At 48.2% G+C, this 14,117-nt stretch overlaps 1 protein-coding gene across 2 annotated transcripts in view; it reads left to right on the forward strand.

Moving 5' to 3' along the window:
- The window catches only part of DNAH10 (dynein axonemal heavy chain 10), a 134,754-nt gene that overhangs the window by 66,821 nt on the left and 53,816 nt on the right, over nucleotides 1–14,117 (forward strand). For both annotated transcript variants that reach the window (XM_032876461.1, XM_032876460.1), the window contains 9 exons: nucleotides 1,273–1,407; nucleotides 2,461–2,613; nucleotides 4,483–4,671; nucleotides 6,835–6,981; nucleotides 7,535–7,726; nucleotides 9,228–9,346; nucleotides 11,445–11,603; nucleotides 12,600–12,735; nucleotides 13,879–14,001. In XM_032876461.1, the coding sequence (XP_032732352.1) occupies nucleotides 1,273–1,407; nucleotides 2,461–2,613; nucleotides 4,483–4,671; nucleotides 6,835–6,981; nucleotides 7,535–7,726; nucleotides 9,228–9,346; nucleotides 11,445–11,603; nucleotides 12,600–12,735; nucleotides 13,879–14,001 (1,353 nt within the window). The remainder of the gene's footprint in view (nucleotides 1–1,272; nucleotides 1,408–2,460; nucleotides 2,614–4,482; nucleotides 4,672–6,834; nucleotides 6,982–7,534; nucleotides 7,727–9,227; nucleotides 9,347–11,444; nucleotides 11,604–12,599; nucleotides 12,736–13,878; nucleotides 14,002–14,117) is intronic.

The following is a 14,117-nucleotide window of genomic DNA, read 5'->3' on the forward strand; positions in this document are numbered from 1 at the left end:
GTGATTGGGTTGCCTGCAGGCACCGTACTGGGTTGACCGGTGTCCCTCCTTCCCGAGCCCTGTCCTCTCGGAGCCTCACGATGTGACCTTCTTTGGAAATACGCTCTTTGTCTATTAGGGAAGGATTGGGAACATCCCGGATTAGGGTCCCCAGATCTTCTGACTGGTGTCCCTGTGAGAAGAGGATGCAGAGAGACAGGAAAGGCGACATTAAGTTGGGGGCAGGGGTTGGAGCGAGGTGGCCCCACCAGAGCCAAGAACCCCCCCTAGAAGCTTTGGAGGGAGCGCGGCCTTGCCAACAGCTCGACTTAGGACTCCCAGCCCTCAGTGCTGTGAACAAATGCATTTCTGGTGTTTTCAGCCCCCGCTTGGTCGGGATCTCCAAGGGCAGCCCCAGGAAACCAGTGCCGGGAGCAAGGGACACCACTGTTCAAAATCCGTAAAGGAGTTTAAACTCGGAGCAGGACCTATCTGCCACCCTCTGGGATGGGGCCGCTGCCGGTTCAGGTGGCTCCTAACTTGGCCCTCAGGCTTGCCAGTTTGCTGAAAGGGCCCAGAGAACTCAGCAAAGCCCTTGTGGTCCTAACTGTGGTTTATCCTAGCAAAGGGATACAGGTCAGAACCCGCAGCAGGAGGTGGGTGGGGGAAGCAGGCTGGGGCCTGCACTTCCCGGTCGCGGTGTCCTCGTGCAGATGGCACTCTTCCTTGCGGTGGCCGTGTGGCCGCGGGCAGCAGGCTTTACCACGCGGCAAGCTCGCCGGGGATGCGGGTGTGGGGGTTCCAGCGGGGACTGGTCATGCAGAAACGACCGATGGCTCGCGCGGCCGACTTTAGCTTCCAGCCCCTCCAGAAAGTCAAGCTGATGGCACGTGGCCCGACGTCAGGGTTCTCAGGACATTCCATGGGCTTTGAGATCAACTCCTAGAATCTGGAGACACAGGGCCGGAACTTTCCGTGGGGAGGGCTAACCCTGTATGGCACAGATGTACGTGTGTGCACGGGCCTCGTCCTCAGGGTCGGCACCCGTTCCGGCGTGTTGCTTAGTCCTTGGTATGCTGGTCCCTGTATCACGGCATGGGGCGGGGGAGGGGAGGGAGCGGTAGAGGTCAATGGAAAAACAGAAATGTTACAAAATAGCGACTGTCAGGAAAGGTGAGTGTGGACATGTCCAGTGTCACGTGTGTACCGCGCATATATTGTCAGGGTTTGGGAAACAGCACCTGTTTCCTTATGTGACTCAGACCACATAGGCTTTATTTGGCTCCTTCACAGGCGCTGTCCATGTACCTGGGGGGCGCCCCTGCGGGCCCAGCGGGTACCGGCAAGACCGAGACCACCAAGGACCTGGCCAAAGCCCTGGGCTTGCTCTGTGTTGTGACCAACTGCGGGGAAGGCATGGACTACAAGGTACGGCGGAGAGCTGAACACGGGACGTGCGGGGAGGCACCGCGGCCCACACTCTTCTGGAGACCGCTGGGAGGAGAGAGCGCAGAGAAGAAACCTTCCACCTTCAGTCTCAGAACTCACCCTTGTCTGCATTGTCAGCAGCATGTAGAGCAAAGGTTGCAAACCGAAAGGTCACCAGAGCCACCTAGGTACAGTAAGTGAGGACAACGGCAGGTGCAGACAGTAGGGGGCACTGAGGAGTGAGGTGAGGCCAAGGCCAGCTGCGGCCGGGCACGGCTTTGGCTAGGGGGCACCATTTCCTAACTGTGGTTAGGCATTACCACCGGGGAAGATGGACCTGCTGCGGCTTGATTTTCCAGTCTCTCTATCTATCTTCCTTCCTTCTTTAGATTTTATTTATTTATTTGACAGGCAGAGATCACAAGTAGGCAGAGAAGCAGGCAGAGAGAGAGGGAAGCAAGCTCCCTGCTGAGCAGAGAGCCCGATGCGGGGCTCCATCCAAGGACCCTGGGATCATGACCTGAGCTGAAGGCAGAGGCTTTAACCCACTGAGCCACCCAGGCGCCCCGATTTTCCAGTATTTCAAGAGGAGCCAGAACCCTGGAGTTTTCTATGAAAATCCTTAAATTTGTAAAGTCCTGTGAATGGGAGGGCTGGCCCATGAGGGTCCCACCAGTCTTGCCAGAAAGATCCATGAGTGGGGCGGTTGGTCGGCTGCCTCTCTGCCACCTGATGTTCACTCTGTGTTTTAATTTAGGCAGTTTATCTGTAAATGTCTCATGTGCGATTACATTTCATTTCATTTTATTATTTATTTAAGATTTTACTTATTTGACAGAGTGAGAGAGGAAACACAAGCAGGCGAGCAGGAGAGGGAGAAGCAGGCTTCCCGCTGAGCAGGGAGCCTGACGCGGGGCTCAGTCCCAGACCCTGGGACCATGACCTGAGCCCAGGCAGATGCTTAACGACTGAGCCACCCAGGTGCCCCATCATGTGCGATTTTGAAGATGAAAATTGCCCTTGTGCTTTTTTTTTTCCCCCCATTCACGCTAGGCCATTGGGAAGATTTTCTCTGGCCTCGCCCAGTGTGGGGCTTGGGGCTGCTTTGATGAGTTTAACCGCATCGACGCGTCTGTGCTGTCAGTCATCTCGTCTCAGATCCAGACGATCCGAAATGCCCTGATCCACCAGCTCACCACGTTCCAGGTGGGCACGAGGGAGGGCCGCCCCGTCACGTTCTCCAGGCTGGAAGTTCGGCCGCGTGACCTTAGAAATCTCAGATGACAATTCGACAGATCTTTGCTTTCGAATCGAGATGGTTGGCTTTCCCCCAAATTATCAGCCTCTTGGAGAATCAGGGACGGCAGTGTTCTAGAACGTCAAGTGAATTCCAGACAGAGAAGTAGTAGTAGCTATGGACCGGTGAGGCAGCGTTCTCAAGGGATGGATGGAGCCTCCATTAAAGGAAAAAAATATTCTGGGTCACTTCCCAAGTTTGAGAAAGAGGCAGGGTTCAGGATTAGTGGTCCATTCAGGCAGAATGTCTTTTGATAGCTGTTATCACACAAACACAAAATTTTGCCTTCCTGCCTCCTCAAGTTAGGGGATTAAAACGAGCAGCATTTTTAATGAAGAGGCAGATTTGAGAAGTTTTTAGTGCCCTCCGATCTGTGTCCCTCCGAGGACGTATATGCAGACCCGAGCTGATAAGACTATTAAGTTACAGCTGAGGAGGCCAGATCAGAATTTGGAGAAACACGATCTTATTACATAATTTAGATAGCCCAGAAGTGGGTTCTGTGACCAAAGGGACCAGAGTGGCTGGGCCACATCCCTGCACTGGGGCCCCCTGGACCCTAACGTGCTCTGCTGCCCCCCTTCTCGCCCCTGCATTTTGTCACCTTCATGCCACTCACCCTGCAGACACACCACATGTGTCCCTGTCTGCCTGAAACTGTCCTTCCTTCCTTTGTGCCTGAAAATGCCTTTTTATCCTCCAAGGCCCTAACCAGCCTCATGGAGAAGTTCAGCCTGCAGATTTGGGTTGGGCTGGTGGGGACTGGCTTGCGGGTGCCTCCGTGGCCCTGGCGTCCTGCCTGCTTTTCTCCCAGACCTCAGTGCGGTTCACTGTTAAGAGATAACGTAATCTTGATCCCATTAAACATTTTTAGGATTCCCATAAAGGCTTTGGGTGCGTTTTCTTTTAATGGGTTCTTCTGAACTATTTTAGGGCCGCGCTTACTGCTTCTGAGAGAAGGAAATTGAACCTGCAGTGCATTCAGGTTTCTAGAAGCTTTTTTTTTTTTTTTTTAAAGATTTTATTTATTTGTCAGAGAGAGCACAAGTAGGGGGAGATACAGGCAGAAGGAGAAGCAGCCTCCCTGCTGAGCAAGGAGCCCGATATGGGACTCGATCCCAGGATTCTGGGATCATGACCTGAGCCGAAGGCAGACGCTTAACTGACTGAGCCCCCCCGCCCCCAAGCGTCTCTAGAAGCTGTGGTTTTAAGAACAGGCCAGTCCCTCATCTCCAGAAGGCAATCGAGGCCCCACATGGATATCAGGGAGCGGGTGAGGGTGGTCTCATTGTGGGCTTGGCAGACAGGACAGTGGCCTCCTTCCTTGGGGAGCATCAGCGACCTGCTGGGTGGCCCTCTTGTCACTGAGGCAGTCTGTGCCTCATAAAAACACCGTTTTCTATCTTTTCTATCTGGTGAACCAGTGAAAAAAACAAAATAGTAAAATCTTAGAGAAAGAAATGGGTACAGGTGAAACTGGCTCAAGAAACTCGAAATAAAGGGGCATCTGGGACAGCCCCAGGCTGCGCTCCTGCCCTGCATCGGCCACTTGTCAAGCGCGCAGACCCTGGCTCGGATCGGAGTTGGGTGGGGGTGTGCAGGGCTCGACCCCTAGAACACTCGGGTCAGAAGCACGAGGACGGCTGCGTTTAACGCCTGGAAACGGAAGGGAGTCAGACGGTGGCCTCTGCCGCAGACCCATGGAGACGAACAGCCCTGTGGCGCCCCCGGCCCCCCGTCCCCGGCGGTAACCCTCTTCCTTTCCAACTGTCCTCCAGTTTGAAGGGCAGGAGATCGCCCTGGACCCGAAGATGGGCATCTTCATCACCATGAACCCAGGCTATGCGGGCCGCACGGAGCTGCCCGAGTCACTGAAGGCCCTCTTCAGGCCCGTGGTGGTGATCGTGCCCGACCTACAGCAGATCTGCGAGATCATGCTCTTCTCAGAGGGCTTCCTCTGGGCCAAGGTGAGGCCTCCTTGGTGCCTGGCTCGGCCTGACGCTCCCGCAGCCCTGGCTCTGCGCTCAGACCAGGCACTTGGGAAGTTTGCATTCTGTGTGGCTTAATTTCTTCGTTCGTTCGTTCTTTCTTCTTCTTCTTCTTCTTTTTTTTTTTTTAACTTTGTCTCTCTCCTCCTGTGTCTTTTTTTTCTTTTTTTAAAGATTTTATTTATTTATTTGACAGAGAGAGATCACAAGTAGGCAGAGAGAGGAGGAGGCAGGTTCCCTGCTGAGCGGAGAGCCCGATGCGGGGCTCGATCCCAGGACCCTGGGACCACGATCTCAGCCGAAGGCAGAGGCTTTAACCCACTGAGCCACCCAGGCGCCCCTGCTCCTGTGTCTTTTTAAAACTGCAAGTCTTATTTACAAGTCATTTGACTTCCCAGAAGTGGCCGCAGTAGTGCAGAGTTCTACCTGCCCCTCCCCCAGCCTCCCCACGATGACATCTTACACCCTCCAAGGCAGGCTGTCAGAGTGACAAGGGCACAGTGCTGTCAGCTCAGGTACAAGCTTTATCTGGATTCCATCAGATGTTCTATCCTCTCTCTCTGGTGTGTATGTAGAATTCTAGAACATTTTGTCGCCGTGTGCTGTAACCGGAGCCACAATCAGGATACAGAACTGGGCCATCACCACAAAGAAAGTCCTTCCTGTCATTCCCTGGTATCACATCTCCCACCCACCCCCCCGACCCCCACCCCGGCCCTGACTCCTGGCAACCCCCTGCCATTCTCAGTCATGACAACCGGCCACTTCAAGAATATTCTGTACATGGAATCATACATAGGTAACCCCTGATGGGCTTCCTTCACTTAGCCTCGTACCACGTACACACACGGTCCCAATGTCCTTTATCATCTTTTAAAATATGTATAAAAAAGTATGCTCCTGTATTTTCCTAGAAGATTCTGAAAAACGTACAAAATAGCAAATACTTTCCGCACAAAGGGTTGTGAGGTTTCTTTTCTGTAATTTTTTTTTAAGATTTTGTTTTTATTTATTTGACAGAGATCACAAGTAGGCAGAGAGGCGGGCAGAGAGAGAGGAGGGAGCAGGCTCCCCGCTGAGCATACGGGGCTCGATCCCAGAATCCTGGGATCATGACCTGAGCCAAAGGCAGAGGCTTTAACCCACTGAGCCACCCAGGCACCCCCGTAATTTTTTTTTTTAAAGGCTCTTACTGCTCGCACATTGTCCAGATTTTGAATAGGAGTGTTGGAATCTCTGGTTCTTAGTCCCCACATCATCCTTAGGGAGCAGCAGGCCTTGAATCCTTGAGGTAGTAGTCTATATCCGTGGCTACATCAGTAGTCTATGAGGGGCTGACTTGTCTTGAAAGATGAGTTGCAAGAGAAGCTTTTTAAAATTTTATTTATTTATTTATTTTTTAAGCTTTTATTTATTCATCTGACAGAGATCACAAATAGGCAGAGAGAGAGAGGGAAGCAGGCTCCCTGCTGAGCAGACCTGATGTGGGGCTTGATCCCAGGACCCTGAGACCATGACCTGAGCCGAAGGCAGAGGCTTAACCCATTGAGCCACCCAGGTGCCCTGAGAAGCTTTTTTTAAAAAGATTTTATTTATTTATTTGAGAGAAACAGAGCACGAGTGAGCATGAATTGTGGGGGAAGGGCAGAGGGAGAGGGAGAAGCTGGCTCCCCTCTGGGCAGGGAGCCCCACGTGGGGCTCGATCCCAGGACCCTGAGATCCTGACCTGAGCTGAAGGCAGAGGCTTAACTGACTGAGCCACCCAGGTGCTGCCCGGAAAAGATTTACTATGTTTAGGTCCAAATAAACAGGAAGCACATTTTTAGTGTGATTGCTATGATTTTAAAAAGTTGGATGGGTTCTAGTCTTTAAACGAAGCCACTGAAGATCTTCCTCCGCTTTCAAAGAGAGTTCCTCAAATTTTGGTAAGACCTGCATTCTTTGAAATTAGTGCTTAATTTGTCATTGTTGAAAATGAAGACCCCCCTCTCACCCCAAGGTCTTGCCCTTAGAGGCAAGGTCTGTTTGCTAATGGAGCAGTTCCATCTGAACAGCTTCACATCCATTTTCTTTGTAGAATGATGTCCTGTTGCTTTTGGGTCATTTTCTTTCTTTGCTTTTCATTGTTTTTGATCACGAAAGACTCTGGCCAAAAAGATGACCGTCCTCTATAAGCTGGCCCGGGAGCAGCTCTCCAAGCAACACCACTATGATTTTGGACTGAGAGCCCTGAAGTCCGTGTTGGTAATGGCTGGAGAGCTGAAGAGAGGCTCTTCTGACCTTCGAGAGGTAGGGGGCCGCGCACGCCCGCCTCTGCCAGGGCTTCATGTGGTTCATGGGCAGCAAACGAGTGTGGGGATGAGATGACGGACTATGCTCTCGTCCCCTCTGGAAAGCTTTGGTCTTCACTGTCACTTCATTTGGTTGCTGGCCTTAATGGGTCTCTATTATTATTATTATTCTTCAATTTGACTAATTACTAGGTCAAGTTGAAAGTCTGCATAGCACCAGTTTCTGAGGCTTCAGTGGTAATAACCAGTCCACAATTGCAGGAAGGTGGGTGGACGGTTGGAGGTCAACCCTGTTCTCAGGAAGACATGAGCATGTTTTGGCTATTTTTTGTTTTTCCTGCTTTGCCATAAAAGCAGGGGACTTACTCCAAAGCAGGCCTTGGCCGCTCTGTGGTCCACAGGCTCCCCTGGTTCTCTAGCCTCTGTACTCACAACGCTGTATGTCTTATATTTTATATAAAGCTTCGTTTTCTATTTCATAAGAGGATTTCTAGACTAGTCCCCGGGTCTTTCGGAAATATCTCCAAAGGTGTCTCTTGCGTTCCGTCCAGGATGTGGTGCTGATGAGGGCCCTTCGAGACATGAATCTGCCCAAGTTTGTCTTTGAGGACGTCCCTCTCTTCCTTGGTTTGATTTCCGACCTGTTTCCCGGACTAGACTGCCCGCGTGTCCGCTACCCCCATTTTAACGACGCCGTGCAGCAGGTCCTGGAGGAGGGCGGCTACGTCGTCTTACCTGTCCAGGTAAGTGAGTGCACGGGCGTCGTCTGGGTCCTTCCTGGTTGAAAAAATTGAATGTGGTAAAATCCACCCAACATTTACCATCTTAGGCATTTTTCCCTGACTTTTTATTGTGCTAAAGTACCCATGACAAAAATCTCCATCTTACCGTTTTCTGTACAGTTCAGCTGGGTGAAGTATATTCCTATTGCTGTGAAAGAGATTTCCAGAACTTCTCCATCCTGCAAAACTGACACTCTGTCCCCATTAATCAGCAACTCCCCAGCCCCTCCCCAGCCCCCGGTCCTCACCTGCCTTCCCCCCACCCTGCTTTCTGTCTCTAAGAATCTGACTCCTCTGGGGACCTCATGTAAGTGACATCTTGCAGCCTTGGTCCTTTTCTGACTGACTTATTTCACTCAGCATGTTTTCATGGTTCATCCATGTTTTAGCAGGTGTCAGAATCACCTTCCTTTTTGAGGCCCAGTCATGTTCCGCAGCATGTACATAACGCCCTCCAGCTGCTTTTGGTATAACGTGATGGCTCAAGTGTTTTGTTTTGGGGTCCCACCATCTCACGCTCTCTCCCCACCCCACCTTTTTCTTTCTCCACAGTCCCACTTAGAAGAAAAATTAGATGTTACTGATAAGATTCTGATCGTCTGAAGTCTGTAAGGTTGTATATGTTGTCCATAAGCCAAAAATTACTGCCAGCGTGTTCTGCTGAGGGTATAAATGCCTAAGACTGCAGGCCCAGAGTGGCCGCCTCTGGTCGGGCTGTCTCAGGGCATCAGGCTCCCTCGAGGCCTGGAGCTGGGGCAGCCGGTACCGGTCACCGACGAGAGAGCTCGCTGCACCTTTCCTACACTGACGTTTTCCTCTAGAGTTGGTGGTTTAGAAAGGGAATGTGAAATGATGTAGTGGCAACAGAAAAACAATCCGCAGTTCCCCAAGACGTTAATTGTAGAGTTACGTACCCCCAGGGGGAATGAGAACGTAGGTCCCCGCAAGAACTCCTACATGACGTCTGGGTAAGAGCCCAGAAATAGAAGCCACACAAATGCTCATCCACGGGTGAATAAAGCAGAGGCGATATGTCCACACAGTGGAGTAGTCCTTGGCCACAAAAAAGAAATCCGTTCTGACCCACGGATAGACGCTGAGAACATGCGAAGCGAGAGCAGCCAGACGCCAAAGCCTGCAGATCCTGTTATCTGTGTGATTCCATTCATGTCATTCCGTTTACGTATGCAGATGGCGCAAGTCCATGGACACGGAAAGCCGAGGAGCGGCCCCAGCGGCTGGGGGTGGGGCTGGGAAGAGAGGGCAAATGAATGCAGAGTTTTGGGGGTGGGGGGTGGGGAGTAAAATGATTTAAAATTGAACAGGGTCATGCTGCGTGTCCTAAGACCCGCTGAACCGCACTCCCAGAATGGGCAGATTATATGGGTATGTGGGTTATAGCTCAACAAAGCTGTTTTTTTAAAAAAAATTTTTACCTCAGCTGCCAATGGTTGCCCCACAGGTGGATAAAGTGGTCCAGATGTTTGAGACCATGTTAACCCGCCACACGACCATGGTGGTGGGGCCTACCGGAGGGGGCAAGTCTGTGGTCATCAACGCTCTGTGTCAGGCCCAGACCAAGTGAGTATGACCCCGAGGGGAGGGTCTGCTTGCCAGGGTGGTTTCCTGTTCAGGTTGGTGGTGGTATCATGGAGTCCCATTTTGCTTTCTCAATTCCTGGGAGATAAAATTTGTCTTAAAACACTGCCTTTTAAAAGAAAAAAAAAATTATTTATTTATTTATAGAGCAGGGGGAGGGGTGGGGGAGAGGAGGAGAGAGAGTCTTAAGCAGACTTTGCTGAGTGTGGACGCCAATGCAGGGCTCGATCCCATGATTCTGAGATCATGACCTGAGCCGAAACCCAAGTCAGATGCTTAACTGACTGAGCCACCTAGGTGCCCCAAACACTGCATTTTTTTTTAAATTATGAGAGCAAAAAGTTAATTCATGTTTGAAACTACATATAGCCCCCCCAAAGAAGGCATTTTCAATCCAGGTGTAATCCAGTTTAAAAGGAACACAAAATGTTTTTAATACATTGGACGCATGTGGCCACCAGTTATCTTCAAGACCCAGTCATCTTCAGAATCGCATACAACAGAAAAAGAGAGAAGGGGGGGGGACCCATTACACGGGGTCGGTATTCAGTTCTGAACGCTGAAATCTGAACACATCAGTGTCCTAAACCCCATGTTAGACTCAGAGCGTCTCTCCTCGTTTCACTGCTGATTGGTGAATTTAGAAGGCAAAACGGTGACCCTTTTGTGCCTCAGACTGTGATGAGGCTTATCTGTGAGATGACAAGCTTGTAAGGATATTTTGAAAATTAACTTGTTAAGTTGTATTTCTTGGTGTTCAGGTTGCCCCTTGTGAGTAAGTGGGGGCACTCAGCCTTATGCAGCTATTTTATGGGATCAGAGTGGCCACAAACGGTGTCATCCCTGCAAAGGCCTTATTATTCCCAGCCCAGCGGGAGCAATGCTGCTCCAAGGGACAGGGACCTCACACTCCTAACACAGAATATTCTGAAGACCTGTAGTGAGTCGTAGTGCCTGTCCTCACACCGAGATGGATTTTGACTTCTCACTTTTCTCTCAAGCAAGAACTCGGTTCCAGAAAGACTTCCCTGTATGCTAATATTCCAGCAAAAACCTAAATCAAGCCTTATAATCTTTGTGACTTTAACATTTCTAGATAGTCTATAAAGCTAATGAGTAAGTTACTGTCATTTTTTTTTTCTTATTTCTTTCTGTGTTTCTTATGAGAAAACCAAGGGACAGTGACTTACTGATTTCAAATGGGTTGTGCCATAGCCATCCTGCCTTTTTAAATTTTTTTAAATAAATATTTTACTTGAAAGGCAGAAAGAGGCAAAGGGAGGAGCAGGGAGCCTGATGTGGGGCTCGATCCCAAGACCCTGGGATCATGACCTGAGCTGAAGGTAGATGCTTAACCCACCGAGCCACCCAGGCGCTCCTGCCCTTTATTCTTTAATTAATTAATCTTTAGGTAATTGATAGAGTTATCATATACATGTGTGTATATGCATGCCATCATTATTTTGATTTACTTAGTTAATTATGAACTTGTGTGAAGTCCAGTTTTCTGTAGATGAATTAATCCCATGCGTTGCAGGAATTTACAGGCGTTATGGAGGCTAATGCCCTGTCTACATGATTTATAAAGTCAGCAACCCAGAACAGATACGCTATGAGTATGAGGAATTGAAGATCCGTAGTCCAGGGGTGTGTTATGTTGTCCTGGATGACTGTTATCTCCTATAAACTAATTATGAAACGTCACATAAATTGTCATAGACATGAATATGTAACTTAGCTTCTCTATGCCCCCAAAAGGCCAAGCTGTGTTTTCAGTTCAGACCTCACTTTTGTTGGGGCCACATTTTTGGTGAAACATGGTTCCCTTGATTTAATATGAGCCATTAACAGTCAGTGGGAAGCCCAGGGCAGAGTTTGGGTGGAGTGTGTTTTGTGCTGTTTTGTTTTATTTTAATTCGATTAGCCAACATACAGAACAACATTAGTATCAGATGTGTGGATTGCATTTTAAATTCTGGATTGGATTCAAAACATCAAATCCCCATCTAGGTGCCACAGACCGTTTTCCTAATGCGTTCAGGCCACCTGGACCACAGCTGAAGCCTCTCCTTTGATTTAGGCTTGGGCTGGTGACCAAGTTGTACATCCTGAATCCCAAAGCCGTGAGTGTCACAGAGCTTTATGGCATCCTGGACCCCACTACCCGAGACTGGACGGACGGGGTGCTGTCAAACATCTTCAGGGAGATCAATAGGCCAACAGATAAGAAGGAGCGGAAGTGAGTACCTTTGTGAGTAGGAGAGGGCCTGCGTTAGCTCATGTTAATTACCTCAATGTTATGGATAAAAAAGGACAATGTACAGTATTGTCGTTTCATGCATGGATGTCCACAGACTTAGATGTCGAGGGCTCTGTTCACAAATTGCCTGGTGGGATCTTAGTTCTCTGTGTTCCCTCTGTCTCCTCGACCGGGAGGATGCTGTCCCCTCTGTAAGGGTACCCGTCATTGGAGAAGGGCCCACCTGGATGATCCAAGATGCTGTCATCTTGAGATCCTTAATTACATCAGCGAAGACCACCCTCCCCCTCCGCCCCGCAAATAAAAAAAATCATCACTAGTTCTGATGGACCTATCTTTTGGTCCATTCAACCCATTGCACATGGGTATACGAAATACTTCCCTTTTCCCTTAAACTTACCGTGAGAAAAGTCGGTGTCCAAACCAGTGGTAGCTAGCCATTGATATTCAGTCTCAGTTTTAATGAAAGAACGAGACCGTGGTACCGTCTGTCTCCGTGAACAGCTGCTACTGCGATACCGCAGACCATTCCACGCGGGAATGTAGGTCTGTGCTGTCAGCCCTCCAGGCTGCAAGAGAAGCAAGACATCCAGACTTTTATGTGATGTTTCTTTATCCTTAAATGTTGCTGACTCAGTTTTATTATTATTTATTGGAGGGGGAGAGAGAGAGAATCTCTAAGCATATACCCCACTGAGCGCTGAGCCTGAAGTGGGACCTGAGCTCAGGACCCACAAGACCATGACCTGAGCAGAAACCAAGAATTGGATGCTCAACCAAACAAGCCACACAGGGACTCAAACTCAGTTTTTATGTTGGCTCTTTTTTTTCCCACCCATTTGATTTTATGGGTCAAACCTTGGGACCAAGTTGGGTGCTCTGTCACAGGTCCTGGTGTCAAAACCCTGGGAAAAAGACATCAGCATGAATGGGGAGTTTCCATGTGAAAGCTTGGCTTGCTTTTCTTTGCTGCAGGTATATTTTATTTGATGGTGATGTGGATGCTCTGTGGGTGGAAAACATGAATTCTGTGATGGATGACAACAAGCTATTGACCTTGGCCAATGGTGAACGCATTCGGCTTCAAGCACACTGTGCTCTGCTCTTTGAGGCAAGTCGTGATGAAAACTAATTTTTAATATGTTTTTCCTTTAGTTAAAAGTCTAGTTGTTCATTAAATTGGTAATAAATATAGGTGACTAAAGAAAAGCCCCACAGTGAAGAAGAGTTTTTATGATGATTACAACTCTGTACTCTCCCTACTCCTCTTATCCCTCTTTATTGAACCCCAGAGGTAACTAGTTTCACTTTCATCTGGTCCTTATCCTAGTGTCTGTAAATAACACACTTCGCATGCTCTTCCTTCCTTTATCAAGTTAACAGTATCTGTGCTATGACTGCTATGAAAGTGAGAGTTCATCTCTCATACCACTAGCTCACTCCCCTCCTCGGAGTACTACATCGCTAAATCTATTGAATCAGTAAACAGTATTTGCATTATTATGAATATGGAAATATTTACTGTAGTGCCATCTAGTGTACTGTTACTATGTTCTCTCTTTTAGAGCCTTTTTTTTTGGGGGATGGAGTTTGTAGTTGCCTTCTTTTTTCTCGTGCACTATTTGCCTTTAACTTCTCATTTGTTTTTTTCAAACTTTGTATCATATCTTTTGAACCTGTTTCATAGCAGTGGCCCTGAGACTTGCTTTCACTTTGGCTTACTGTCAATGCTGTTTTTAACTTGGCCTATAAAATTTGCCGATGCCTGAGTATTTGTGCATATTGTTCTTATTGGTTGACTGAACTGTGTCTTTTCATAGATGTGTGTTAATATTGCTGGTTTAGATGCATGCATATTAAATTTTATACTACCCAATCTCAACTATGTTTTTTAAAAATGAAGGAAAAAGAGTGAGAGGAGAACACTCCAAAACAATGTCTGTTTCTTGGTGTTGGGATTTTGGGAAACTTATCTTCTTCTCTATAATTTTCTATTTTTGTCAGGTAGTCTAAAGTGTATTAATTTTCACATTAATTTATAGTAAAAGAAAACTTAAAAAGGTGCTACATCAGAATATATAATCTTCCCAAGATAAACTTCAGTGTTCAATTAGAAGCCTCATGAAAGCTATGTTAATCTTGGTATGACTGGGTTTTATGCAGCTGAAAAGACTTTGCACAAAGCAAAGGCTTTTAAATATGCAGTCTGGTTGTTTATAGCTGCAGACGTGACCGATTTTCTTTATTTCTCCAGGTTGGAGATTTACAGTATGCCTCTCCTGCAACTGTGTCTCGATGTGGAATGGTTTATGTGGATCCTAAAAACTTGAAATATCAACCATTCTGGAAAAAATGGGTTAATGAAATACAAAACAAGGTGGAAATTCTTTCTAAAATGAACTTAAAAGCTTTTAGGACTATTGACTAGTAGGATAAACATAATCCAGAGGGATGTTGGTTGTGAAAGCCATGACCTTGACCTTGATCTTAAGC

This window comes from Lontra canadensis, unplaced genomic scaffold, assembly GCF_010015895.1.
Source record: "Lontra canadensis isolate GAN:19392208 unplaced genomic scaffold, GSC_riverotter_1.0 scaffold58, whole genome shotgun sequence".
Taxonomy (NCBI): domain Eukaryota; kingdom Metazoa; phylum Chordata; class Mammalia; order Carnivora; family Mustelidae; genus Lontra; species Lontra canadensis.